Here is a 27,133-nt window from a genome sequence, read left to right as displayed (position 1 = left end):
CCACGTGAGGCTCATGAAGTAGGGCAATCACAGAGCCCAGCGCCCAAGGGAGGTGGTTATGCTCAGGAACTGTAGGGATGGGGACCCACAAAGAAGCCAGACATCAAAAACACCTGGCCTCCAGGGTAGAGGCCAGAGGTACATCCCAAGGATGTCTCCAGTGAAGGAGACTTAAAAGGGAAGTCTAGAGACAAGGCAACTATCTTTGAGGGGGATAATAATAATAATAGCTAATGCTCAAACAGCATATCATATTCACCTGAGATTTGTGCTAAGGGCGTTACATTTAATTCTAATAATAGCCTTTGAGGTAGGTCTCCTATCAGCTCCATTTTCAGATGAGAAAACAGACAGTTCAGTCAGTTCAGTTGCTCAGTTGTGTCCGACTCTTTGCAACCCCATGGACTGCAGCATGCCAGGCCTCTCTATCCATCACCAACTCATGGAGCTTACTCAAACTCATGTCCATTGAGTTGGTGACACCATCCAACCATTTCATCCTCTTTCGTCCCCTTCTGCTCCTGCCTTCAATCTTTCCCAGCATCAGAGTCTTTTCAAATGAGTCAGTTCTTCCCATCAGGTGGCCAAAGTATTGGAGTTCCAGCTTCAACATCAGTCCTTCCAATGACTATTCAGGACTGATTTCCTTTAGGATGGACTGGTTGGATCTCCTTGCAGTCCAAGGGACTCTCAAGAGTCTTCTCCAACACCACAGTTCAAAAGCATCAATTCTTCGGTGTTCAGCTTTCTTTATAGTCCAACTCTCACATCCATACATGACTACTGGAAAAACCATAGCTTTGACTAGACGGACGTTTGTTGGCAAAGTAATGTCTCTGCTTTTTAATATGCTGTCTAGGTTGGTCATAGCTTTTTTCCAAGGAGCAAGCGTCTTTTAATTTCATGGCTGCAATTACCATCTGCAGTGATTTTGGAGCCCCTAAAAAATAAAGTCCATCACTGTTTCCCCATCTATTTGCCATGAAGTGATGGGACTAGATGCCATGATCTTAGTTTTCTGAATGTTGAGCTTTAAGCCAACTTTTTTCACTCTCCTCTTTCACTTTCATCAAGAGGCTCTTTAGTTTTTCTTCACTGTCTGCCATAAGGGTGGTGTCATCTGCATATCTGAGGTTATGATATTTCTCCCAGCAATCTTGATTCCAGCTGTGCTTCCTCCAGCCCAGCATTTCTCAGACACAAAGAGGTTAACTGACTTGCCCAAGGTCACACAGCTAGGAAGGAAGAGGAGGCAGGAAAGGACTGCAAGACAGCAGTGTGTCTGGGGAGAAGATGAGAAGAAGTCGAAGAACAAACAAGACAGATGGAGCCAAGGGTGAGATGTGGAGCCCTCAGGCTCCGGGGAGCTTCACCCCTCTATGGCTGCCCAGATCCGGAGTGCACTGTCTCGGTAGTAGTAGTTGGCAAGGTCCTGAACCTCATGGTCAGCAGTTGGTAGGGCAAACAGAGTAAGCAGTGGGTGAGAGTTTCCAGCTCTTTGGCCATCAGTTCCAGGCTGCCCAGCCGTCCCATTGACATTATCTGTAATGAGCAGACAGTCCACAGCTTCTGGGAGCAAGGGGCTCAGGACCAGCCTTGGCTCCTTCTTGGCTCTCTCTGCTGACCACCAGGATCCCAGGCCTGACCTGGTCAGCTGAACTTTCCTGGTGCAAAAAGCCTAGTGCAGCCATAAAGGTTGATGTGGGAGGTGCAGTGGAAATGAGGAATGAGCAGCTGGGGAGAACCAGAGCCTGAGGTTAGATGAGGCAGCCCCAGGTACCCTGCAGCTCTGGACACTGAGAGGTGGGATCCCTTACCTTGAAGATGGGGTGGCACATGGGAGGCTGCCATAGTGTGGCCAGAGCAAAGGCCTCAGTCAGATGGTGGGTTCGAAGTAAATGTGTGTTCATCTTGTGCACCAGAAACTCTGCATGTCGCACTCAGGTCTTGGCCAGGAGTTAGTCCTCAGGCGAGTTGCTGGGCTCTTAGATGGGGCTGTCTGGGCCAGATGTCTGGGAGAGCTGGAATCGGGTGTATGGGGGAGGCGGGCGGGTGTCAGGCAGAATCTAGGTGCAGCAAGCGTGACCTGTCATCCTGCCCATGGGACCAGATCACATGGTCAGCTCCCTAACTAGCCCCATGTCCCCAGGAAAGTTAATTAACCTCCTTGTCACTCAGGTTCCTTATCTATAAAATAAAGTTGATGATCATAATCTTTTTCATTGGGTTGCTCTGAGGATTTAATGAGTTAATGCTGGTGAAGTACTTAGAACAGTCCCAGGCATGCAGTAAACTCCAGAGGAGTGTTTTTTACACGAGATCACATCCACTACAAGACAGGAAACACTGCTGAGAGGTAAAATGATCAAAGGCCACCTTGCTGGCACACGTGGGAAAGCCCAGTTGAGGGCTCCTGGGACCAGCACTGAGTCATGCAGGTTCCTGGTTGTGTGGGGCAGGGGCTGGGAGGGGCTGGGTAGGATGAGACAATACATCATGTTCAGCACTTGAAACAGCTGCATTGGGAAGGGGAAAAGCTTTCAGTCATCCTGAGCAGATGACATGCCACCCCCCTTCCCTCCCAGGGCTCTGCCTTGCTGACCTGGATAGGGAGAGGTAGCAGGGGTCCACCAGGGCACTGGTGCAGCAGGGTCAGGGGGGCAGCCAAAAACTGGGGTTGTCTGTTGATGACGCTGGAGCGGATCCTTTAAGGATGGCATGGTCCACCAGGTACAGAGAGCCCTTCTATAGGAGGAGAAGATGGGGAAGAGGGCTAGACAGGGGGCAGTCCTGGGAGGCTGAGGGAGGCAGCGAGGGGTAGGGGCACTTGCAAGTATTTAGCTGGTGTGCTGTGTGTGCTTAGTCACTCAGTTGTGTCCAACTTTTTGTGAGCTCCATGGATTGTAGCCCACCAGGCTCCTCTGTCTATGGGGATTCTTCAGGCAAGAATAATAGAGTAGGTTGCCGTGCCCTCCTCCAAGGGATCTTCCTAATCCAGCGATCAAACCCAGGCCTCCCACATTGCAGGCAGATTCTTACCATCTGAGGCACCAGGGAAGCCCGAGAATACTGGTGGGGTAGTCTATCCCTTCTCCAGACCCAAGAATTGAACCAGGGTCTGCTGCATTGCAGGCAGATTCTTTACCAGCTGAGCTACCAGGGAAGCCCCAATTTAACTGGAAGTGGTGGCTCAGATGGTAAAGGGTCTGCCTGTAATGTGGGAGACTTGGGTTGGATCCCTGGGTTGGGAAGATCCCCTGGACAAGGAAATGGCAACCCACTCCACTGTTCTTGCCTGGAAAATCCCATGGATAGAGGAGCCTGGCAGGTTACAGCCCATAGGATTGCAAAGAGTCGGACATGACTGAGTGACTTCACCGTCACTTTTTAATCCTATTCCCTGGAGCCAGGAGGTATTCTAGCCCAGGGCCAAAAAAAGAGAGAGATCTCTGCCTGAGTATTGGAGATGCTTCTGCTGCGGCCAGCCCCAAACTTCAAGGACAGACAGGGAGAGAGGGAGCCCGGCTGGGGAATGGCACTTTGGGATGCAGGAGGCACTCTCAGGGGTGAGGGCTCCTCTCTCCTGGTAGCCCAGAGTTGGAGGAGACAGCAACTCTGAGGAGCACATTGTTCACCAGCTTCAGTGCATCCTCAGAAACCACAAGAATCAATTTTCTGAATGGTAAGGTCCCACCAAATGCAGGGAGCCTGGCAAAGCACCAGGAGAGAGCATTCCACACTGAGCCCTGCCAGCTCCATCTTTGTCCTCAAAGAATAACACACCTCCTTCCAGGGATGAGCAGGAGCTGTTGACTTAAAGGGGTGGCTGAGCTAGCTGGGAAAGGAGTGGGAAAGGGTGAAGGGTGGTCAGGGCTGGGTGGAAGAGAAGGGATCTGGAGGACTGGGAGCCAGGGCATCTGGGCTTCTGAAGACACTCAGGGGAGGAAAGGTTGCCTGGACCCCCTGCACTCCTCACCTCTAGCGCAGCCTGAAGACGGGTCCTGGGGCCCATCACAGGAGCCACCATGGCATCAGTGACAGGGAAGTTCTTGGACAGGTGATGACAGTATCGGATCAGACCAGGCTGAAGCCGTTTAGGAACTAGTAGGCAAAGGAGGTGTCTTCCTTAAATAGAGTATGTGGAAACACATACTCTGCAGGAGGTGGGTGTGCAGAGGGTCGCCCTGGAGACCAGGGACCCAAGTCCCCTTCCTCCAGCACTGCCACCGCTCCCAGGACCCAGATCTCCAGCTTCCAGCACCGTCACTTCAGGATGCTCCCTTTCTCCTGCCCCAGCTAGAGGGATGACATCACCAGCGAGTGGTTTCTCAGAAAACAAGAGATCAGAATTTAGTCAAATTCAAAAGGAGTTACCCACTCTTTCAGCTCCACCCATTTCTGGTGGAACCTCAGGTACTCTGTGATATGCATGGACTGCGTTTGGGATTTGAGTAGAATCTGAGAAAGTCAGAAGAGTGAAGAATGCTGGACAACAGCAGTGTCCAAGCCCATTCTGTTTTGGATTCTGAACTATGAGGGGTTCTAATTCCCTGTTAAAATTCACCAGGTCAATGACTGATTCTCCTGCACCTTTGCCCTGGGACAGCCTGGCTAATTTGTTAAACCAGAACATCACCTTGGGCTGTGGCAACAGTGCTATTTTATTAATGGTTATTTATTTATTGGGCTGCATTGGATCTTAGTTGTGGCACGCAGGATCTTCAAGCTTCATTTCAGCATGCAAACTCTTAGTTGATCATATGAGATCTAGTTCCCTGACCAAGGATGAAACCTGGGCCACCTGCATTGGGAAAGTGAAGTCTTAGCCACTGGACCTCCAAGGATCACCCATGGCTTTTTGTGTGTGTGTGTGTCCAGAGGTTTTTGAACTGAGTTTCCACATGTATAGTTTGGACCCATAGTGCACTCAGGAAGAGACATGGATATTGGAGAGTGGAAACTCCTAAATCCTTCGACTTAGCCTGGTTTTCAAGCCTGCATGCAAGGCACAAGGCCCCCAAAAGGTAGATGGCAATTTGCAAGAAAAAAGTCTTTCTGCTTCAGGTGGTTTTTCCTGATGGCTGAGGATATTCATGAGATGCCTGTTTCCAGGTGTTCAGAACAACTAACTGTTGGGGACAGTTTGAAGATGTAGTTACAAAGTCAGAGGAGGGGGATGACCAGCAAACAGACCCACAGGGCAGAGGCTGCAGGCTTTCAGAAATGGCGAAGATAGAGCAGATAGCAGGAAAGTGTTTGTACTTGTGTTAACAAAGGAGCGTTCTTAGAACTTACTTCCTAGTCATTCTTGCTGAAGCCCTGATGGGTGAGAATGGCTCCAAGAATTGTGGACCTTAGTCCACCCTGAGGGAGGGGCTGCAGCGGGGAAGGTGTTGGGTGGGGCAGCAGGCTCACAGGGAGAGGATGCAGCTCTTCTGATCCATTTCTTTGGCGACTGAGTAGCACAGGCTGAGATCAAGCTCCTTGAGGTTTTCAGCATCCAAGCAGTGGGGTATCTCTGGGAAAAATTCAGTCCACCTGTAACGGGCAGAGGTGGAGATGGGAGTGAGGTGCTGGTGGCTGCTGGGCCTGGTTGTACAAGGGAGGGCTTTGGGATGAGAAGTTCAGGCATGGCAAGGTGGGTAGAGGACTGCCCCAAGACTTGGAATTCCTCATGTGTGTGCTGTCGTGGCGGGGGAGGGAGTCAGATCTGAGGCTCAGCTGACCTCAGCAAACAGGAGCAAGTGGTCCCCCTACTAGCCAAAAACTAAGAAGTGGGGATCCTAGGGACGGCCAGCCTGAAGTCTCCTTGAACTGCTCATCAGTATTTCTACTGCCTCGCCACAGTCTCTGCCTGGGTCTGGGCATAGAGCAGAGGGTGGCTGTCCTGCCAGACAACTATGCTTGGGGGAGGGAAAATGTAAGAGGGGAACCTGGCCCTAATTCTCAGAACCCCAGCCTCTCCCCTTCCTCTCCTCAGACCTGGGGTGCGGCAACTCTGGTCTGGAGCATCAGTCAGCCACTGGCCTCCCTGTCTCTTTGACTTCTTCCTGGGGGGTGGAGAAGCCCCTCCATTCCAGGCAGACCCCGCCTCCGCAAACTGCAGCCTGCTCCCTCCCAGTCACTGACCCCAGCTCAACAGCTGAGGCCAATGGGGAGGGGGCAAAGAGCAGAGCTGGAGAGAAGGGCGTGCTGACCGTTTTCATGCCCTTCCTCTGTGGGGCCCCAGTTGCCTGCCTCCCCAACCTTTCCCTTGCCTCCCTTGTGGCTCAGCTGGTAAAGAATCCACTGGCAATGCGGGAGACTTGGGTTCAGTCCCTGTGTTGGGAAGATCCCCTGGAGAAGGGAACAGCTACCCACTCCAGTATTCCAGCCTGGGGTCCCAAAGAGTTGGACACAACTGAGTAGCTTTCGCTTTCACTTTCTTTCCACCCTTTCCCTTTGCTTCACAGCCCTGGTCTCTTCCCACCAGGCCCACCCTCCTCCACTCACTACACCCACTGCCACCATCTGAACCACTGGGTCCTCCCCACCACTGGTCCCTCCACCAGCTCTCTCCTCGAATCAGTATAATTTCTCCCAGCCACTAACCCTCCTTCCCAGCGGCCCTTGCTCTCACCCCAGGTGATCTCCCCTCCTCCACCTGCCCCTCCTCCCGCCAGTGGCCACACCAGCCCACAGGGGCCCTCCCTGGCCCTCCACCCGCACTAGCCTCCTTCAGTGGGAGAGCCCCAGCCCGCCCCCCACTCACCTGTCCCTCCCACAGCACCTGGCTTCCCTTGCCCTCCAGCCACTAGTAGCCGTGGAAGCGGAGGGGCGCGCCCCCGGGCAGCGGCGTGAGCTGGAGCCAGCGGCAGAACCAGGAGTCCCGGGCCGCAGGCGCGAGGGGCCCGGGCAGTGCTGGGAGCATCTTGTGCACGTGCACCAGCAGCCCCGGGCCCACGTCCTGGGGGGGCGTCACCTCAAAGTCCTTGGGGGTTTGAGTGCAAGGAGGTCTCGGCCAGCACCGTACTCATTGCGTCTTGCCGGAATTCCTTCCCAAAGCCGTCCAGCCTCAGGCGGGAGCTCTCACCTGGGGCCCCAACCAGGCTGACCGACACTCTGTCCCAGGTCCCCGAGCCCAGGAGGGAGCCGGTGGCCACACGCACAGTGTACTTGCTCATGATTTGCCGTCTAGGGGTCAGAAGTGCCGCAGGGAACGAGGCAGGGTTGGCTGGCTGCAAGAGGGAGAGTCGTCGGGGAGGTGGGGCAGGCAGTTCCGCGAGGCCCATGTGCCAGGCCCCGTGGCCTGTGCCCTGACAGTGGTCTCCCGTGGAGCTACGACCCCGAAGCCCGCCTAGCACCTCCCCACCGCCCAGGCCCCTCCCGCAGCCTGCCGTCTAACCTTAGCTCCTCTTGCTGTCTAAGGGGCTCTGCCTCCCTGAAAGGGGGTCTGCTTAAGGCTACTCCAGGTAACTCCGCCTCCTCCATGTCCACACCTTTGCCACCGGACAGTCTGGCTAATTTGTTAAACCAGAATGCCTAGCCCTTGGAGGGAAGGGACATAACCACTCTTCTTATTGCACACAATCTTCCAGCTGCCAGTCAGGCCCTTTCTTCATTTCTGATCCTGTGGTCTGGTGCCTATCCTCAGAGCTTTCTCTGTAGGGGCGTGATCTGTTGCATCCTCGCTGGGTAGTGATCCCAGGCCTCCAAGAAGTCTAGTATGGATAGGGGAGAGAGCAGGGGCGCACAAAGGTGGGGCAGAGGCTGGAAGAGGACCCAGCACTGAAAGAAAGGTCGCAGGCTCTAGGCACTGCAAGGGGGGACGTCCAGCCCCTCCCTCCAGCCTGTCAAAGTATAAGTTTTCAAAAAAATTAAAACCATGATTCATACAAATTAGAGTGAACATAAATCAAAGCTGAATGGCACAAAGTCAAAGTGGTAATGCTGGTTCCATGAACAGTTGAGGAGCTGCTATTTGCAGGCAATTTTATAAAGGATGTTAAGTATAAAATTGCTGAGTGAGATACCATACTAGCTACTGTCCTACACGGTGATAAACTACCTCCTTTGGGGTTATCTTATTTTACTGAACAGAAATCATTTGCCTCTCTACCAGACAAAAGTTATGTGAACTTTACATGGACTAGCAAAATCAAGCAATGATACATTCTTCTAGAAAACTATCTTTGAAAGGACAGGCAGTTGTTCTGTTGATCAGTTTTGGATATTTTTTTCTTTTTTGAGACTTATTTATTTTTGGCTGTGCTCAAGCTTTCTCTAGTTGCCGAGAGCGGGGGCTACTCTTCGCTGCTGTGCTTGGGCTTCTCATTGTGGTGGCTTCTCCTGTTGCAGAGCACAGGCTCTGGGAGCTCGGGCTTCAGTAGTTGCGGCTTGTGGGCTCTAGAGCGCAGGCTCAGTAGTTGTGGTGCATGCGCTTAGTTGCTCTGCAGCATGTGGGATCTTCCTGGACCAGGCGGCCAACCTGTGTCTCCTGCACTGGCAGATGGATTCTTATCCACTGTGCCACCAGGGAAGTCCCATGGAGATATACATATATATATATATATATATATTTATTTTTTTTTCTAATAAGGCTGTTCCTATGGGTATTATCAGGCAATCAAATAGCTCTCTTTTTCCCCTTTCCGGCAGTGACGACCTCCTCACAAGAATATGCCTCTCGCAAAGGATCTTCTTCATCCCTCTCCAGAAGAGAAGAGGAAACACAAGAAGAAACACCTGGTGCAGAGCCCCAGTTCCTAGTTCATGGATGTAAAATGCCCAGGATGCTATAAAGTCACCACCGTCTTTAGCCTTGCACAACAGTAGTTTCGTGTGTTGGCTGCTCTACTGTCCTCTGCCAGCCTTCAGGAGGAAAAGCAAGGCTTACAGAAGGATGCTCTTTCAGACGGAAGCAGCACTAAAAGTACCCTGTATCAAGATGAACGGGAAACCATCCCAATAAACATGTTTTGGATTTAAAAAAAAAAATAGCTCTCTTTTTCTGGGATTTCCCTCCACCCCATCCCCCACCTCCACTCTCAATGTAAAGTCCCATTCCCTTATGCCTCATCATGGCCCTGTTATACAATCCCTCTACCTTAGGTTGTTTGTTTTTTTTCTAATCATCAGAGAGATCATACCATGATAGTCATTGTGCAAGTAATTTCCCACCTACGCAGCAATATATCATGGATGTTTTTTCTGTGTCCGCATTTGAGGATTGAATTTGTTACCAGCTACATTATTTCTCTTAGTTGGATTGTTTCCTAAATTTCTAAAAGTTTTTTCCTATTATAAGTAATACTGCATAGAGCATCTTATAAACATTAGACTTAGTTTAGTTTGAGACTTCCAAGAGTTCTCCTCCAAAGCTACACTGTCAACTGTTTCACCAGGGCCCTGCGGCTTCACACCTGTGATCCTTGACCTCTCACGTCCACCCACACCTTTGGTTCCTTGCCTTTACTTTTTATGTCCCACAACCCTTGTGTCTGCACTGTCTCATTATCCTCCTTCTGTGCTAATGTCTTATAGTGTTTCATCTGTTTCTACCTCTACCTACCCAGGGCTTTATCCTTCTCTATCCTTAAAACTCAACATTCAAAAAATTATTATCATGGTCCCATCACTTCATGACAAATAGAGGGGGGGAAAGCGGAAACAGTGACAGATTTTATTTTCTTGGGCTCCAAAATCACAGTAGACAGTGATTGCAGCCATGAAATTAAAAGATGCTTGCTCCTTGGAAGAAAAGCTAGGACAAATCTAGACAGTGTATTCAAAGGTCCATATAGTCAAAGCTATGGTTTTTCTAGTAGTCATGTACGGATGTAAGAGCTGGACTATAAAGAAGGCTGAGTGCCAAAGAATTGATGCTTTTGAGTTGTTATGCTGAAAAAGACTCTTGAGAGTCCCTAGAACAGCAAGGAGCTCAAACCAGTCAATCTTAAAGGAAATCAACCCTGAATATTCGTTGGAGGGACTGATGCTGAAGCTGATACTCCAGTACTTTGGACACCTGATAAGAAGAACTGACTCACTGGAAAAAACCCTGATGCTGGGAAAGATTGAGGGCAGGAGGAGAAGAGGGAGACAGAGGATGAGATGGTTGGATGGCATCACTGACTCAATGGACTTGAGTTTCAGCAAACTCCAGGAGATAGTGAAGGACAGGGAATCCTGGTGTGCTGCAGTCCGTGGGGTCACAAAGAGTGAGTGACTGAACAAAGACAATCTCTGGTGACTCACTCTACCCTATTTTGGAACGCTGGACAAGGTGTGGCAGGAGGTAAGCTGGACTCTCCCCCAGCTTTTGGGACCTTCCACCCTATAACCCTTCCTCTTTTCCCTTTCCATGACTCCCACCTTCCAGAAATTCATGGTCTGGTTGAGAAGACACACAGGTAAATGAAAAGGACATTAGGAATCATGTATGTATTAATTCCTCCATTCAACACCTCCTGAGCACCTACAGTGTGGGGAGGAGTTACAAACCCTGTCCTTGAGAGCTTACAGTCTAGCGACAGAGGGAAGGACGGGGCTCAGGAGTTCTGAAACATGCCTCCATGGTAGCCTTAAGGGCAAGTGAACGATGGAGGCGGCATGCCAGCTTCATCCTGGATATCCTGCCTACAACACTCCTCTCACAGTCCATTGGCCAGAATTGGCCATGTGACTGCAACCTAACTGAAAGGTAGGCTGGGAAATGCTGGGAAGTAGCTGAGATATTTGTCGAGCATAGATTCTCCCTCTTGGAATTTGAACATTGAGCCAAGGACAAAAAGTAGGAGGAGCTTCATCATCCTGACGGCAGTGCCCGAGGACAGTGTCCGCTGGTTCTTGTGCTCAGAGTTTCCAGTTTCCGGTCCTTCCTGACTGAGTTTAACTCCTACTGTGTTTAACATGTTCTCCAGTCCCTCAAGACACTTGGTTTCTTTTTCACAAATTTCTTTATTGCTTGAGTTTGCAGGCATTGTTTTAAACAAAAGAAGCTTGACAGCTGTATCTCTGAATCATTTGGGGCTGCACTGAATCTCAATAAAGAATGGACAGTTCCAGTGCTGTGAGCTGGGCAGCATTCCCCTTTCTGAAGCATTGTTCTCTTTATTTCAGTGGCCATGTTTATGTAATTATTCAAATATATATTGTATCTGTCTACAGTGTTTTATAAAAATTAGGGAAACTAAAAAACCAGAGCTCTATTGCCTACACTACGAGACAGAGATGGAAATCATCAGGTGAATTCAAGGGGACACATTTTTGGCATTAATGGATGTTCACTGAGTCAGAACAAGAAAAAAGAAAAACAGAAGAATGTATAAGCAATGTTGGAATTCTGTCGTTGAAGATTGAATCTAGAAGGCAGTGTATGATGAATGGTATAATACTGCCTAAGTCTCCAGAAATGGAAACTGTTTTATAATATGCAAGGCTTTTGTCCAACTTTGGGGCATGTTTTTTTAGAAAGCGGATGTGGGCACTGCCTGCTTGTCCTGGGCAGTATGTCCTCCTGCCATGCTTCCTGTGGCCTTTCTCAGTGGGTTGTTCATTTCAAAGCTCTGACCACAGGTCACTATCAACTTCTCTGGCAGTTTTCAGGCGGACAGTCTACAAGAGGGCTGCCCTTGAGTCAGGTGACCATTGGTCAGGTCAGCTGTGGTCAGCGGGACCAGGGGCAGGACTGTGTTCCCCCCATGGAACCCTTCCAGGGGGCTGCAGGTGTGCAGGCACTTTGAGGCTTAGAATCTTCAAAAGGCATAGTGGTGTCCTCCAATGAGGTTCTGTTCTCTGGGGTTTTATGTTTTTGCTTTGTTTCTGTTTCACCATGTGTGTTTTGGGAGGTTAGTTATACCAGGCTGTTGTCCTAGGAGAGGCATAGGGGGGGCTGATTTTCTGGGGAGTCCTTTTCTCTGGGTGGCAGGTAGCCTAGAGCGATGCCCCCTTGAGGCCCTGTTCCCCAGGGCAGTTAGATGGAGACGCTATTCTCAATGAGGGGAGGGTCCAGATAGGGGTAGGGTAGCGCCAGGCTGCGGTTTCGCTCTTGGATGTCTCGCGAGATCTCAGCCAGGCGGCTCTGGAAGGCAGCGATGCTCCGGCGCGGGGCCTCCTCGGTGAAGTGCTCATCTGGGTAGGTGCCCAGGGGCCTCTGGGAACCAAACACAAGGATGGGTGAAGGGGCTGCTATGCAGCTGCGACCTGCCTTAGCCATCCACCCCCGGGGGACCTGAAGCAGCCTCTGATTGACCCACCTTCCCCTGAACAGTGACGATTACTGTGGGCAGCTCTGAGGATGAAGGCTCAAGTCAAAGGGCCCAGCCACCCTGGAACTTATCACACATTTCCCTTGCAGCAAAGGGTGACTCTGCATCATCTCATTTGGCCCTCCTTGTGAGATGTCCAGTGCCCATGTGTCCCCCTGGGAAGGCTCCGTGGGGTGTGTGACGGTAAAGTGGGATCTGGGTCAGGAAGGGTAAACAGCATCGCCTCCCTTACCCAGGGCTGGCCCAGCCGGGTTCCCAGCCCCACACTCACTCGGTCTCCAGGCTCCTTGCTCAGCAGCCAGAGGGCAATGACCACATCACACGTGGCATTGACTGGTGGGAGGGTGGCTAAGAACCCCTCCAGACTGGCCTGGCCTTTGGAGGTGGGTGGTGGCAGCTGCATGCTGGGTGGCAGGTTGGGCATCCAGGCACCAAAGTCAAACTGACAGCCAAGAGGGCAGAGTGAGGTTAGGAGCCCATCCTCCTCCCCAGTCCTGCCCCCCGACATTGACCCTTCTCACCTGCCCCGCACTGACAGCTGAATGCTTGGCGGAACAGTTGAATATCACCATGGTGACGTACTGTATCAGGGCTTCCCGCGTCCCAAGGGTGGAGGGTAGACCTGCAGGGAGAGCTGGGCTGGGAATGGGGCTGTAAGGGTCCTGAGGACAATGCTGCAGAGGTCTGAGGGTAGGATCTAAGAACCGAGGTCCCCCTACCTGAGCTCTCCCGGCCTAGGAAGCCCTCAGAGAAGATCTCCCACACCCAGGCCTGGAGTTCACTGTCATCACGGACAGACTCATCACTCGGGTAGTAGATGCTGATCATTTCGGAGACAAAGCTGCAAGGTGCATGGGGTTGCTGTCCCAGCTGTCAACCCCAACCTTCCCTGAGAAGCGCCCCTGCCCAGTCTGGTGCTGTTAATGTCCATCCCTCCTCCTGGTGGGTGCCTCCATGGGCCTTCCTTCTCCTTCCTCCCTGCCCCCAAGGCTGACGCTCTCTGGGGCTGAATCCCTCACCACTCCACTGCACCCCAGATCTGCATCCCATCATCCCGGTAGTAGTAGTCCGGGATGTCTCCAACTCCTCGGGCCCGGATATCATCAGGCAGACACAGGGCAGAATAGTTCAGCTGTTCCATGTTCTTCTGTATCAGCTCAGAGAAGCCTCCAATGCCAAGGCCTGTGGACTGGGAGATCGGACTCCTGGTTACCACAGCCCTTGCCCCAGAAGCAGGAGGTAATACTGTTTGGGGAGACAGGGCCACTCCCACCCCAGGATCTCAGAGTCTTCACACTGGAGAACTAGCCCACCCCTGTCCTCCCTGAAGCAGTCCTTACCCTGTCCACCACCTCCCCAGGGGCGATGAGCCGTTCTCGGGCCAGCGTGTTGATATGCAAGGTGTACCGAGTGTGAGGGATCAGCAGCTGTAAGGGCCAGAGAAGAGAGCTGGGTAAAGCCTGAGTATCTCTGGTCCCACGCCTTGCTTCACAGAGGCACCCAGTCCTGTAAATCACTCATGGAAAGAGATGACAGCGACAGGAGAGGCTGCCTGGTACAGAGATCAGGGCTTCAGGCCCAGTGATGGGGGCTGAGATCCACCAGCATCCTTTTCTGTGACCTTGACCATGAGTGTTCCTCTCTCTGGGTGTATCAGATCACTGGGCAAATGAGAGGGCTCATCTGGATGAGCTCTGTGAATTCCTCTGGCTCCAGCATCCTGTGATTTTCTGACCCCTGGGTAGGCAAAGCACTGTGAAAACCAGGGCCTGTGGGCCTGGCAATGTGGAACCATCCCCTAGAGCCCATCACTGAGTGCCAGGCTCTGGGAGCTGCTGATTGTCAGAAAGAATCAGCCTGGATTGAAGAGGACAGGGTAGGGCCTGCATCCAGGATCTAAGAGACTGTCTAAGGAAGAATCAGAAAGTCTCAGCAGCTGTGGACCCATCACACTGACAGAGGAGATGCTCCAGGCCCCTGGAGGGGATGAATATGGGCCATCTGATGGCTTAGCAAAGCCTACCTTAGAGACACAGGTCTCTCTCTCATGGCTTCCCATCTCTGCATCGATCTGCAGAAAACCTGCTGGCCGTGTTCTCACTTTGGCATCTGTCTGCCCCAGGTCTCTCCTTTCCTAGGAGCTGGGCTCCTGTGACAGCTCTTGGACTGAGCTCCCCTAGAAGGGAATCTCTCTGGGGCATAACCTGCTGTCATATGTGGTCCTTCCTCTTTCAGTCCTTCCAGTCCCCATCACCTCACCCCAGCTTAGGGCTTGTCGGAAACCAGCTCCTTGGGGCAGTTGTGCAGGGAGTTGCTACTGAAGCAGGATGGGGGCTTAGCATCCTGGCCTGGAAGGACAGGGCCATGTGGGGACAGGCTTCATGGATGAGGCACCCCGAGGGCCAGGCCCAGGTGCAGGGACCTATCTGGGCCATCTTGCTGAGCCACTGACCTTGAAGAGGGGGTGGCAGTGGGGCAGCTGGCGCAGCGTAGCCAGGGCGAAGACCTCGGGCACCAGGTGTGCCTGTAACAGGTGTGTGAGGGCCTCATGGATGGAGAACTCGGCATTGCGCACCCACGTCTTGGCCAGCAGCCAGTCCCACTTGTCATCACTGGGCAGAAAGATGGGGCTGTTGGCCCCGGGAGTCTGGCTGAGCTGTAGGAGGGGTTGGTGGGGAGAGGCAGCCTTGAGTGTCTGCCCTCTTCTCAGTCAGACCACTCCCCACTCCTGCCCTGCCACCTGCCAGCTGCTGACCTGGATGGCGAGTGGCAGCAGGGGCCCACGGCCGGGGCGCTGGTATAGCAGGGTCATTGGGGCCGTGGAGAACTGAGGCCTCCCATTGATGACATTGGTGCGGACCCCAGCAAGGAGGCTGTAATCCACCAGGAACAGAGACCCCTTCTGTGGGAGAGAGCAGGGGAGCCTGGGCTGCCATCTGGCTTTCTGCAGGTGGGGAGTATGGGAATGCAGGAGAGGATGTGGGGCGAGGAGTAGAGTGTACAGGAGAGGGTGTTCTTGGCACACCGTGTACCATAGGTACTTAACCAATGTGTGTACGGTTCCTTTTCGGTAGGAATGGGCCTGAAGGACTGAGATGGGGGTGTGCAGGGCCGGGACCCCCTGCCCCTCACCTCGAGCTCGGCCTGCAGGCTCGTTCCAGGGCCCAACACCGGGGCCACCATGGCATCGGTGACAGGGAAGTTCTTGGGGAGGTGGTGACAGCGTCGGATCAGGACGGGGTTGAGGCCATTCAGGAACTGGTAGGCGAAGAAGGCGTCCTCCTGCCAGTGCTCAAACACGTATTCTGTGGGGAGGGGCAGGGGAGATGGGACTGGTCAACCCAGCCCCCAGGGGACTGCCCCCTGGGCACCATGGTGGAGCTTCTCTTGGGTCCGTCCTGTGTGCCCCTCTCTTCTCGCTCTGTAACTTTCTCAGGGTGACCTCCTCTGACCCCTTGGCTTCAGTTCACCCAAGCAGCATATCTTAGTCCCCACACCGCCTGGCCTACCATCTCCCTGCCATCCCCATCTCTGTGACTCAAACACAGCACATCTGAAGCTGAACATGGGCTCCGGCTCCAGCCCAGGCCCCACCCCATTGCCTGGCTTCCTAGGAATGGCACCTCCATGCACCAGATCACCTGGAGCAGAGCAGCTCCCCGCATCCTCCTCCCATCAAGTCCTGTTCATTCTCCATCCTCAGTAGCTCCTGGTCCACCCATCCACTCCGTGTCATCACTGCCTTGCTGAGGTTTCCATCCTCTGCTGACCACGACCAGAGCCTCATGTCCTGTCCTGCTTCCACTTCTGTCCAGACAGCCCATCCCCTGTGGCACAACTGGCCACAGCATTCCCCAGCAGGCAGCTGGTTGAAACTTCCCACTGCATATAGGAGAGGCCCGAGCTCCAACCATGGCCTCCACAGTTCTGCACAGTTGGGGGCTCAGACACCTCCCCTGCTTCGCCTCCTATCTTCCTGCCCTGGATCAATATTCTTTGGCCACAGCATCGTCTTCTGCCCCTAGGAGGTCTCTGCTCCTTCCATCTTCACGGCCTTCACCTGCACCATCCCCCAAACCTGAAGGACCCTCTGTTCCCCTACACTACGCCCAGAACTGTTGACACCTATCCAACTCTGAGGTCTCAAGTTTTGACTCAGCCTAAAGTCACCTCTGTGGGTCACTCCCTAGCTGGACCAAGCCAGTTGCCCCTTACACACTCTTACTGGAGCTGCAATGTGCAGGCTTCACAAGTGAACCTCTTGATTTACTTTTGAGCCAACTTTGCTTTTTGCTTGCTCAACTGGAAGCTCTGGGGGGACAAGGACTGTGTCCACAGCCCCTAAGACACTGTCTGGTATGTAGTAGCCAAAAAGTGTCTGATGGATTAAAAGGCATTAGAAGATCAGAGATGCCCCCAGTACACATCCTCTTTTGTGTCTGGGGAGAAAGTAAGGCTCAGTGAGGATCACACAGTGGACTGGGGCTTGGTTTTCTGAGATTCCTGTTAGCGAGAGCTAATGTCCCAGGGAAGAGGTCTGTAGCCCTCACCTACAGCTGGAGTCTTCCGAAAGTTGAACACCCGTCTCATTTCCTCCAGACTCTTCCAGAGCCCCTTGCGGTCAAGCAGCCCTTTGAGTTTCAGCTCAGCCAACCTGCCAGAAGATGTGAGGGGTGGGGGAGGCAAGAGGCCCTGGGAAACGCTCCCTTGTCAGCTAGGCTTATCCTTCCTAGGATTCCAAACCAGCTTCTGGGGCCCAAGGTAGTCACTGCCCCAAGGCTGCCATCACCCTGTGGGAATAGGTGGTGAGTAGAGGCCTTGCCCTGGGTGGGGTTGTGTGACCCATATTCCTGATGGTGGGAAGGGCAGAAGGCAGGGGTCCTAGGGCATCTGAGATCCATGGACAGGAGAGGGGGTTTGTCCTCACGCAGAGCTGCCTCGTAGGTAGAAGGTGGTGTTCTTGGCCACAGAGTATTTGATGTTGAGGTTCAGGTTTTTTACAGTCTCCTCGTCGAGGCACCGAGGCCAGCCTGGGAGGTAAGTCTTCCAGCTGGAGGGAAGAGCCAGAAGGCAGTCAGCAAGAAGCCTCAGGGAACCCACTGACAAGGGATAGGGGGTGGCAGACTCTTCAAGGACCTGATCAGGGCCAGCGCATTTCCACAAGCAGGAGTCTTTCTGGGCTCTGCCTTTCCCCTCCACCCTCAAGGCTGCAGGGGGAGCTGCCATGTTCCCTGGGAGACTCCTCCCCTGGTCCACTGATTGGTCCAGGGTTGGGCACCTGGCCAGAGAGGGGCCAATCAGAATCCTTCCTGGGAAGCTGGAGATTGGGGCCGAACCTGGGGACATCTCTCTCTCTCTCTGGGTATCTGGGTTATAACATGTAAATATCAGGACTGCTAGTTACAGCTATTTCCCATTATGTGGCCTGGGAGCAAAGAAAGCTGTTCTGCAGAGAGAAAAGTGAAGCAGGAGAGAGAAGCGTTTGGGGGCTCCAGAGACAGGGAAGAGACTCACCTTGTTTCTGGCCCCTGAGATTTGGCTACACTTCCAGCCCTCACTTCTGTGAATATCTCTGTGACCTATTGACACGTTCCCTTTTTTTTTCTATCTGCTAGTTGGAGTCTGTTTTTGTTTTTGCAAAACTCCCGACCAACAGAGATGCATTGCAGAGGGGACACTGTCCTGAAGGTGGGAGTGTGTGAAGGCATCAATTGTGTTTGGCAGGCATCCCATGGAGAGACGCTTCAGCCTCTGTAGCTTGAGGGAGCCTAGAAATTTCCTCTGGTCTGGCCTAAAGCATCTCTAAATCCCTTTGTCCAGCAGCAACACAGCCTGAGATTTTTGGGTGAAATGGTAAAATCATGTCCCTGCAAAGCTGAGTCGACCCCAGGCAGTTGTCCTTTCATTCCTGCCCTATTCATTCTTTAGTTTATTCAATCATTGCCTTGGGTTCAAACAGGTACCTTCAAAGAATAACTTGTAATTAAAGTACACTCCCACCAAGTGGTGGCCAAACCCTGCTTCTCAAACTTCAATGCACAAAAATTTAATTCACCCAGGGATCTTGGTAAAATGCAGATTCTCATTTAGTAGGTCTGGGATGGGTGGGCCCAAGACCCTGCATTTCTAACAAGTTCCCAGGTGATGCTGACTCTGTGGATCTGAGACCTTGCTCTGAGTATTGAAGGTGTAGCCACCGGGAGCAGAGGTAACTGAGGGATATTATGAACAACAGTCTATACATTTGTGCAGAGCTTAGCAGCTGACGAGCTGCATTCATAACCATTTTCTCATTTGTTCTTCCTAAAAACACAGATCAGACTGGTATTTTTAGCTTCTTACAGGAGAAAATAAGGATTAAAAAGATTAAAGAATTTGCCTAAACTTTCACATCCCCTCCCCTGCATCTCCTGACTCCTGTGTCTTTGTTTTGCCAAGAAAGGAAGAAAGCACTCCTTCACTCCATGGACACAGCCCTCTCCATCTGTTCCCTCACCTGGGGCTGTTGCTGGCAGATTGGGCTTCACGGTTTTCTCAGAGATATAATTCACAACGCATGTGGAGGCACCAGCAGCCAAATGAGCCTGCAGCTGCTGTGCCCCCAGAGACCTGAAGCAAAAGCCTGCAGCCTGGGCTTCAGACACAGCCCAGTTGGCCAGATCGTGACCTTTTGAAAACCTGCTCCTGAGTGGGGTCTCTGGCTTTCTGCCTCAGGAGAACCCAGAGGCTCCAGTCCCTTCTGCAGCCCTCCACCTTCTGCCAGGGGGCCCTTTAGGACTCAGCTATCCCAGCTGACCTCCAACAATGTTGAGACCAGAGCAGGGAAAGAGCCCCCTCCCACCCCTTGCCCACCCTGGAGGATGAGTTTCGTGGGGGTTGGGGTGACATATTTCTGGTTCTGCCCCTACTTCCAGGAGAACACAACATGTTGATGTTTGAAAAAGCCCCAGGGGAAGAAAGATGTCAGCAAGATTAAGGCATTGAGAGCAGTAGGTTTCAAGGTTTAGTGGGCATGAGTCACCTGAAAGTCTCCTTAATATAATATTGTTGGCAACATAGACTTACTGTATCACATAAAAAATTATGCCTGGAACCTGTGTGCCTGTGTGTGTGTGCTTAGTCATTCTGTCTTGTCCGACTCTGCGACTCTGTGGACTGTAGCCCGCCAGGCTCCTCTGTCCATGGGATTCTCCAGGCAAGAACACTAGAGAGTGTTACCTTTCCCTTCTTCAGGGGATCTTCCCAACCCAGGATCGGACCGGGTTTCCCGCACTGCGGGCAGATTCTTTACCATCTGAGCCATCTGGGAAGTCCTGTAATAACTACTATAATGGAATATAATCTAGAAATAACCTGAATCACTATGCTGTATACCCAAAACTAATACAATATTGTATATCAACCATAGTTTCATTAAAAAACACCAGTATTTAACAACCTAGATGTCCATCAGCAGCTGAATGGATAAGAAAGCTGTGGTACATATACACAATGGAGTATTACTCAGCCGTTAAAAAGAATTCATTTGAATCAGTTCTGATGAGATGGATGAAACTGGAGCCGATTATACAGAGTGAAGTAAGCCAGAAAGAAAAACACCAATACAGTATACTAACACATATATATGGAATTTAGGAAGATGGCAATGACGACCCTGTATGCAAGACAGGGAAAGAGACACAGATGTGTATAACGGACTTTTGGACTCAGAGGGAGAGGGAGAGGGTGGGATGATTTGGGAGAATGACATTCTAACATGTATACTATCATGTGAATTGAATCGCCAGTCTATGTCTGACGCAGGATGCAGCATGCTTGGGGCTGGTGCATGGGGATGACCCAGAGGGATGTTGTGGGGAGGGAGGTGGGAGGGGGGTTCATGTTTGGGAATGCATGTAAGAATTAAAGATTTTAAAATTTAAAAAATAAAAAACTAAAAAAAATAAAAAATAAAAAAAAAAAAAAAAAAAAAAACCACCAGTATTGCCGCCCTCCCCGTCCAAATCTGAACCGGGTGGTCTGAGGAGGTTTTGAGTATTTGCATTTCTAAGGAGTTCCTGGTGATGCTGTGATTGGAAAGGACAGAGGACCAAATGGAGACTTCCTACCACACCATCATCGGCGGGAAAGGGCTGACCCTAGTCCGCGCAGGCAGCTTATCTCCACCCCCTCTCCATACAGAAGCCCCCTCCTCACCGGTAGGTCTCCCGCCTGGCCTGCAGTTCCTCCCTGCGGTGTTGCTGGAGCGTGGGGTGGTGATCTTCCCAGGAGATCTTCGCTGTGGGAGGAGTGGAGCAGGTGAGGAGGGCAGAGAAAGCCCCCTGACCCCTGGCCTCAGCCACTCCCCCCTCCACTTGATTCACCCCTTACCAGGTCCCTTGCCCGCAGAAGGATGGCTTCTCCCACTCTAGACTGCCACCTCCCCCTCCCCCCAACCTCCCCTTCCGGCCCACCCCCCCCCCCCAACCCTGTGCCCCTGTCCTTCCGCCTTGGCGACGCCGGTTCATCTTTCCGATCCTCCCTTGCCCTTTTCCCCAACACATCCGCCCTCCCCTTTCCTGTGTGCCCGTCACCTGTCCCCTCCCGCAGCACCAGGCTCCCCTCGCCCTCCAGCCACTGGTAGCAGGGGAAGCAGAGCGGCGCGGCCCCGTGCGGCGTGAGCTGGAGCCAGCGGCAGAACCAGGCGTCCCCGGCCAAGGGCGCGAGGGCCCGGGGTAGCGCTGGCGGCGCCTTGTGGACGCGCACCAGCAGCACCTGACCCACGTCCTGGGGGGGCGTCACCTCGAAGTCCTCCTCCTGTGGGGAGGAGACGTTTAGTATCCTAGAGGGTCGTCCCTCCTGCTCCCTCCTCCGCCCCCACCCCTACCGCCCAAGCACTCACTGCGCCCGCGTTGAACTCTTTGCCGAGATGGTCCAGGGGCAGTGGGGGGGTCTCTCCTCGGGTCCCCACGATGCTGACAGACATTTTGTCCCACGTACCGGCCCCGAAGCCCTCTCCGGTGGATACCCTCACCCTGAACTTGGCCATGGAGACAGTCGGAGTCTGGCTCTCTCCTGCTGGCCGGACTGCAGAGCCTAGTTGCTCACCCCTAGGGACATGCACCTCCGCACCCTGGCCAGGCAACTCTGAGTTCCCGTGGGACCTATCACCGCCTCAAAAAGCAACCCTCGGCTCAGCGCAGAGAGGGCGGGGCTGAGAGGCGGGGAGAGAGGCAAGCCGCTGTGTCGGCTGGTCTGCCCTGGGACGTGTAGGGACTGAGATTTGGGAGACAGATCCTTTCAGTGATGGGCAGGGCCAGAGGGAATTGGGATCCAGTGAAGCTCAGGGGTTCATTTGTCCACCTTTTTGTTTCTTTGCCTTTTTAGCCTTGAAAAGCTATGCAGAGAAATTCCCTGGCGATCCAGTGGTTAAGATTGGCACTTCCAATGCAGGGAACACGGGTTCGATCCCTAATCAGGAAACTTAAGATCTTGTTTGCGGGGCAACAGGCCGGGGGAGCGGGGTGGAATCCATTTTTCTGCCATTTTAATGGAGCTTGGGGAGGGGGCAAAAGCCAATGTTTGTTTTATCCAGAATAATTTAGAAGATCAACCTGTTGCATTTCTCCATGCCTAAATCCCCACTAGTTCTATCCATTGTTCTCCATTCTGTTACCTTTTTTTGTTTTCTCTATATTTCTGCTGAAGCAGAAGGAACCTTGAAGCAGGCGACAGTTACATTCTCCTAGCTCTGGGAAATTTGGTGGGAAATCAGAAGAAGGTTGAACTAGAACCAAATGATGTGGTCTCCTGTGAAATGTTTGCATTCATCTTATTGCAAGATCCTGTGTGCATCTTACTCGGTTTCCTAAACTTGCAAAATTAGAAGAAGTTAAGAAAGTAGAAACAGGGAGGAGAATTGTTTTTAATAAATTTTTTCTTTGAAGGGGGAGGCAGAGAAATAGGGCAATATTAGAGGATATGGCATGAAAGGAGAGCTGCTTTCAAGATGACCAACTCTTACAAATGACTCTCAGTACTGAAGAAAGGCAATGCCAAAGAATGCTCAAACTACCGCACAATTGCACTCACCTTGGACTGCAAGGAAATTCAACCAGTCCATTCTGAAGGAGATCAGCCCTGGGATTTCTTTGGAAGGAATGATGCTAAAGCTGAAACTCCAGTAATTTGGCCACCTCATGTGAAGAGTTGACTCATTGGAAAAGACTCTGATGCTGGGAGGGATTGAGGGCAGGAGGGAAAGGGGACAACAGAGGATGAGATGGCTGGATGGCATCACTGGCTCGATGGACGTGAGTCTGAGTGAACTCCGAGAGTTGGTGATGGACAGGGAGGCCTGGTGTACTACAATTCATGGGGTCGCAAAGAGTCGGACATGACTGAGCAACTGAATTGAACTGAACTGAACATATGCTAGCTAGCAAAGTAATGCTCAAAATTCTCCAAGCCAGGGTTCAGCAATATGTGAACCATGAACTTCCAGATGTTCAAGCTGATTTTAGAAAAGGCAGAGAAACCAGAGATCAAATTGCCAAAATCCACTGGATTATCGAAAAAGCAAGAGAATTCCAGAAAAACATCTACTTCTGCTTTATTGACTATGCCAAAGCCTTGACTGTGTGGATGGAAAAAAACTGTAGAAAATTCTTCAAGAGATGGGAATACCAGACCACCTGACCTGCCTCTTGAGAAACCTATATGCGGGACAGGAGCAACAGTTAGAACTGGACATGGAACAACAGACTGGTTCCAAATAGGAAAAGGAGTACATCAAGCCTGTATATTGTCACCCTGCTTAATTAACTTATATGCAGAGTATATCATGAGAAACGCTGGGCTGGAAGAAGCACAAGCTGGAATCAAGATTGCTGGGAGAAATATCAATAACCTCAGATATGCAGATGACAATACCCTTGTGGCAGAAAGCAAAGAGCTAAAGAACTTCTTGATGAAAGTGAAAGAGGAGAGTGAAAAAGTTGGCTTAAAGCTCAACATTCAGAAAACAAAGATCATGGCATCCAGTCCCATCACTTCATGGCAAATAGATGGGGAAACAGTGGAAAGAGTGGCAGACTCTATTTTCTTGGGCTCCAAAATCACTGCAGATGGTGACTGCAGCCATGAAATTAAAAGATGCTTGCTCCTGGGAAGAAAAGCTATGACCAACCTAGACAGCATACTAAAAAGCAGAGACATTACTTTGTCAACAAAGGTCCATCTAGTCAAAACTATGTTTTTTCCAGTAGTCATGTATGGATGTGAGAGTTGGATTATAAAGAAAACTGAGCGCCAAAGAACTGATGCTTTTGAACTGTGGTGTTGGAGAAGACTCTTGAGAGTCCCTTGGACTGCAAGGAGATCCAACCAGTCCATCCTAAAGGAAATCAGTCCTGAATATTCATTGGAAGGACTGATGTTGAAGCTGAAACTCCAATACTTTGGCCACCTGATGAGAAGAACCAATTCACTGGAAAAGACCCTGATGCTGGGAAAGACTGAAGGCAGGAGGATAGGGGATGACAGAGGATGAGATGGTTGGATGGCATCACTGACGCCATGGACTCACAAACTCACGGATGGCATCACAAACTCATGGACATAAGTTTGAGTAAACTCTGGGAGTTGGTGATGGACAGGGAGGCCTGGTATGCTGCAGTCCATGGAGCTTCAAAGAGTCAGACGCGACTGAGCAACTGAACTGAACTGAACTAATTGGCTTCACACTCTAGAACTACTGGGGACCTTTGAAAAAGCAAGGCTCTAGCTTCTCCCCATGTTCTAGGTATTGCATGCAGGTATCTGTGTGTGTGTGTGTGTGTGTGTGTGTGTGTGTGAGAGAGAGAGAGAGAGAGAGAGAGAGAGAGAGAGAGAGAGAGAGAACATCTTCCCAGGTGATTCTAATATGCTGTCAATCTTGAGAACAACTGCCCCCAAGGCATGTTCGTGTTGTTGGGAAAGAGGCAAGGAAATTGATGCTGGAGGAGAAGTGTTAATCTCAAATTAAAATCCTTGACAAGAGGAAGAAGCAGGATCCAGAGCACAAATGGGGACAGGACCCCAGGCTCTCACAGATACAAAAAGCTGGAGGTTAACAGGTTCAACAACAGAAAATTCTAACCAGAACTGATGTTGACAATTCACTTGGCTACTGTAACTGAAGTATTCAGTGGCAGTCAGTCAGTTCAGTTGCTCAGTCGTGTCCAACTCTTTGTGACCCCATGGACTGCAGCATGCCAGGCCTCCCTGTCCATCACCAACTCCCAGAGTTTACTCAAACTCATGTCCATTGAGTCAATGATGCCATCCAACCATCTCATCCTTTGTCATCCCCTATCCTCCTGCCCTCAATCTTTCCCAGCATCAGGGTCTTTTCCAGTGAGTCAGTTCTTCTCATCAGGTGGCCAAAGTATTGGAGTTTCAGCTTCAACATCACTCCTTCCAGTGAATATTCAGGACTGATTTCCTTTAGGATGGACTGGTTGGATCTCCTTGCAGTCCAAGGGACTCTCAAGAGTCTTCTCCAACACCACAGTTCAAAAGCATCAGTTCTTTGGCGCTCAGCTTTCTTTATAATCCAACTCTCACATCCATACATGACTACTGGAAAAAACATAGTTTTGACTAGATGGACCTTTGTTGACAAAGTAATGTCTCTGCTTTTTAGTATGCTGTCTAGGTTGGTCATAGCTTTTCTTCCCAGGAGCAAGCATCTTTTAATTTCATGGCTGCAGTCACCATCTGCAGTGATTTTGGAGCCCAAGAAAATAGAGTCTGCCACTCTTTCCACTGTTTCCCCATCTATTTGCCATGAAGTGATGGGACCGGATGCCATGATCTTTGTTTTCTGAATGTTGAGCTTTAAGCCAACTTTTTCACTCTCCTCTTTCACTTTCATCAAGAGGCTCTTTAGTTCTTCTCCACTTTATGCCATAAGGGTATTGTCATCTGCATATCTGAGGTTATTGATATTTCTCCCAGCAATCTTGATTCCAGCTTGTCCTTCATCCAGCCCAGCCTTTCTCATGATGTACTCTGCATATAAGTAGCAGGGTGACAATATACAGGCTTGATGTACTCCTTTTCCTATTTGGAACCAGTCTGTTGTTCCATGTCCAGTTCTAACTGTAGGTTCCTGACCTGAATATGGGTTTCTCAAGAGGCAGGTCAAGTAGTCTGGTATTCCCATCTCTTGAAGAATTTTCCACAGTTTGTTTTCATCCACACAGTCAAGGCTTTGGCATAGTCAATAAAGCAGAAATAGATGTTTTCTGGAACTCTCTTGCTTTTTCGATGATCCAACTGATGTTGGCAATTTGATCTCTGGTTTCTCTGCCTTTTCTAAATCCAGCTTGTATATATGGAAGTTCTCAGTTCACGTACTGTTAGAGCCAGGCTTGGAGAATTTTGAGCACTACTTTGCTAGCATGTGAAATGAGTACAATTGTGTGGTAGTCTGAACATTCTTTGGCATTGCCTTTCTTTGGGATTGGAATGAAAGCTGACCTTTCCCAGTCCTGCGGACACTGCTGAGTTTTCCAGATTTTCTGACATATTGAGTGCAGCACTTTCACAGCATCATCTTTCAGGATTTGAAATAGCTCAGCTGGAATTCCATCACCTCCACTAGCTTTGTTCATAGTGATGCTTCCTAAGGCCCACTTGACTTCGCATTCCAGGATGTCTGGCTCTAGGTGAGTGATCACACCATCGTGGTTATCTGCGTCATGAAGTTCTTTTTTGTATAGTTCTTCTGTGTATTCTTGCCACCTCTTCTTAATGTCTTTTGCTTCGGTTAGGCCCATACCCTTTCTGTCCTTTATTGTGTCCACTGTTGCATGAAATGTTCCCTTGGTATCTCTAATTTTCTTGAAGGGATCTCTAATCTTTCCCATTTTATAGTTTTCCTCTATTTCTTTGCATTGATCACTGAGGAAGGCTTTCTTATCTCTCCTTGCTATTCTTGGAAACTCTGTATTCACATTGGTGTATCTTCCCTTTTCCCCTTTGCCTTTAGTTTCTCTTCTTTTCTCAGCTATTTGTAAAGCCTCCTCAGACAACCATTTTGCCTTTTTGCATTTCTTTTTCTTGGGGATGATCTTGATCACTGCCTCTGGTACAATGTCACGAACCTCCATCCATAGTTCTTCAGGTACTCTGTCTATCAGATCTAATCCCTTGAATCTATTTTTCACTTCCAGTATATTATCATAAGGGATTTGATTTAGGTCATACCTGAGTGGTCTAGTGGTTTTCCCTACTTTCTTCAGTTTAAGTCTGAATTTGGCAATAAGGAGTTCATGATCTGAGCCACAGTCAGCTCCTGGTCTGGTCTTGATTTTGCTGACTGTACAGAGCTTCTGAATCTTTGATTGCAAAGAATATAATCAATCTGATTTCAGTATTGACCATCTGGTGATGTCCATGTGTAGAGTCATCTCTTCTGTTGTTGAAAGAGGGTGTTTGCTATGACCAGTGTGTTCTCTTGGCAAAACTCTGTTAGCCTTTGACCTGCTTTGTTTTGTACTCCAAGGCTGAATTTGCATGTTACTCCTTATCCATCAGAGGACAGATAGCATGAAAACCACAATCACAGAAAACTAACCAAGCTGATCACATGGACCACAGCCTTGTCTAACTCAATGAAACTATGAGTTATGCCATGCAGGGTCACCCAAGACAGACGGGTCACGGTGGAGAATTCTGACAAAATTTGGTCCCCTGGAGAAGGGAATGGCAAACCACTTCAATATCCAGAGGCAGGTGTGAGACAAACAATGAATTACCCACCCAGTATCCATTCTCCCTTCTTTCTTCCTCAGATCATGTAAATTTGGTTCAGGGCATGAGATGGCCACCACACCAACCAGTAGAGAGGCGTTTTCAGG

General features: G+C 50.7%; 1 protein-coding gene and 2 pseudogenes across 1 annotated transcript; 1 reads left to right on the top strand and 2 right to left on the bottom strand.

Moving 5' to 3' along the window:
- Positions 1-1,650: 1,650 nt before the first annotated feature.
- LOC101121438 (polyunsaturated fatty acid lipoxygenase ALOX15B-like) lies at positions 1,651-7,163 on the bottom strand (annotated as a pseudogene).
- Positions 6,798-8,999, top strand: LOC132657314 (small ribosomal subunit protein eS27-like; annotated as a pseudogene).
- Positions 9,000-10,918: 1,919 nt separating this feature from the next.
- Positions 10,919-21,376, bottom strand: LOC101121185 (arachidonate 15-lipoxygenase type B). The gene is made up of 14 exons (XM_027974935.2): positions 21,130-21,376; positions 20,822-21,044; positions 20,445-20,526; positions 17,176-17,298; positions 16,799-16,902; positions 15,381-15,553; positions 15,004-15,150; positions 14,701-14,904; positions 13,589-13,675; positions 13,268-13,437; positions 12,968-13,089; positions 12,770-12,870; positions 12,520-12,690; positions 10,919-12,133 (listed from the first exon to the last, which is right to left on the bottom strand). The coding sequence occupies exons 1-14, from the start codon at positions 21,274-21,276 to the stop codon at positions 11,954-11,956; spliced, it is 2,034 nt and encodes a 677-aa protein (XP_027830736.1). The 5' UTR covers positions 21,277-21,376; the 3' UTR covers positions 10,919-11,953.
- Between the last annotated feature and the right edge of the window lie 5,757 nt (positions 21,377-27,133).

Source organism: Ovis aries, chromosome 11, assembly GCF_016772045.2.
Source record: "Ovis aries strain OAR_USU_Benz2616 breed Rambouillet chromosome 11, ARS-UI_Ramb_v3.0, whole genome shotgun sequence".
In the NCBI taxonomy this organism is placed as follows: Eukaryota; Metazoa; Chordata; class Mammalia; order Artiodactyla; family Bovidae; genus Ovis; species Ovis aries.
The sequence above is the reverse complement of the archived record's forward strand: the minus strand, read 5'-3'. Positions and strand labels throughout refer to the sequence as shown.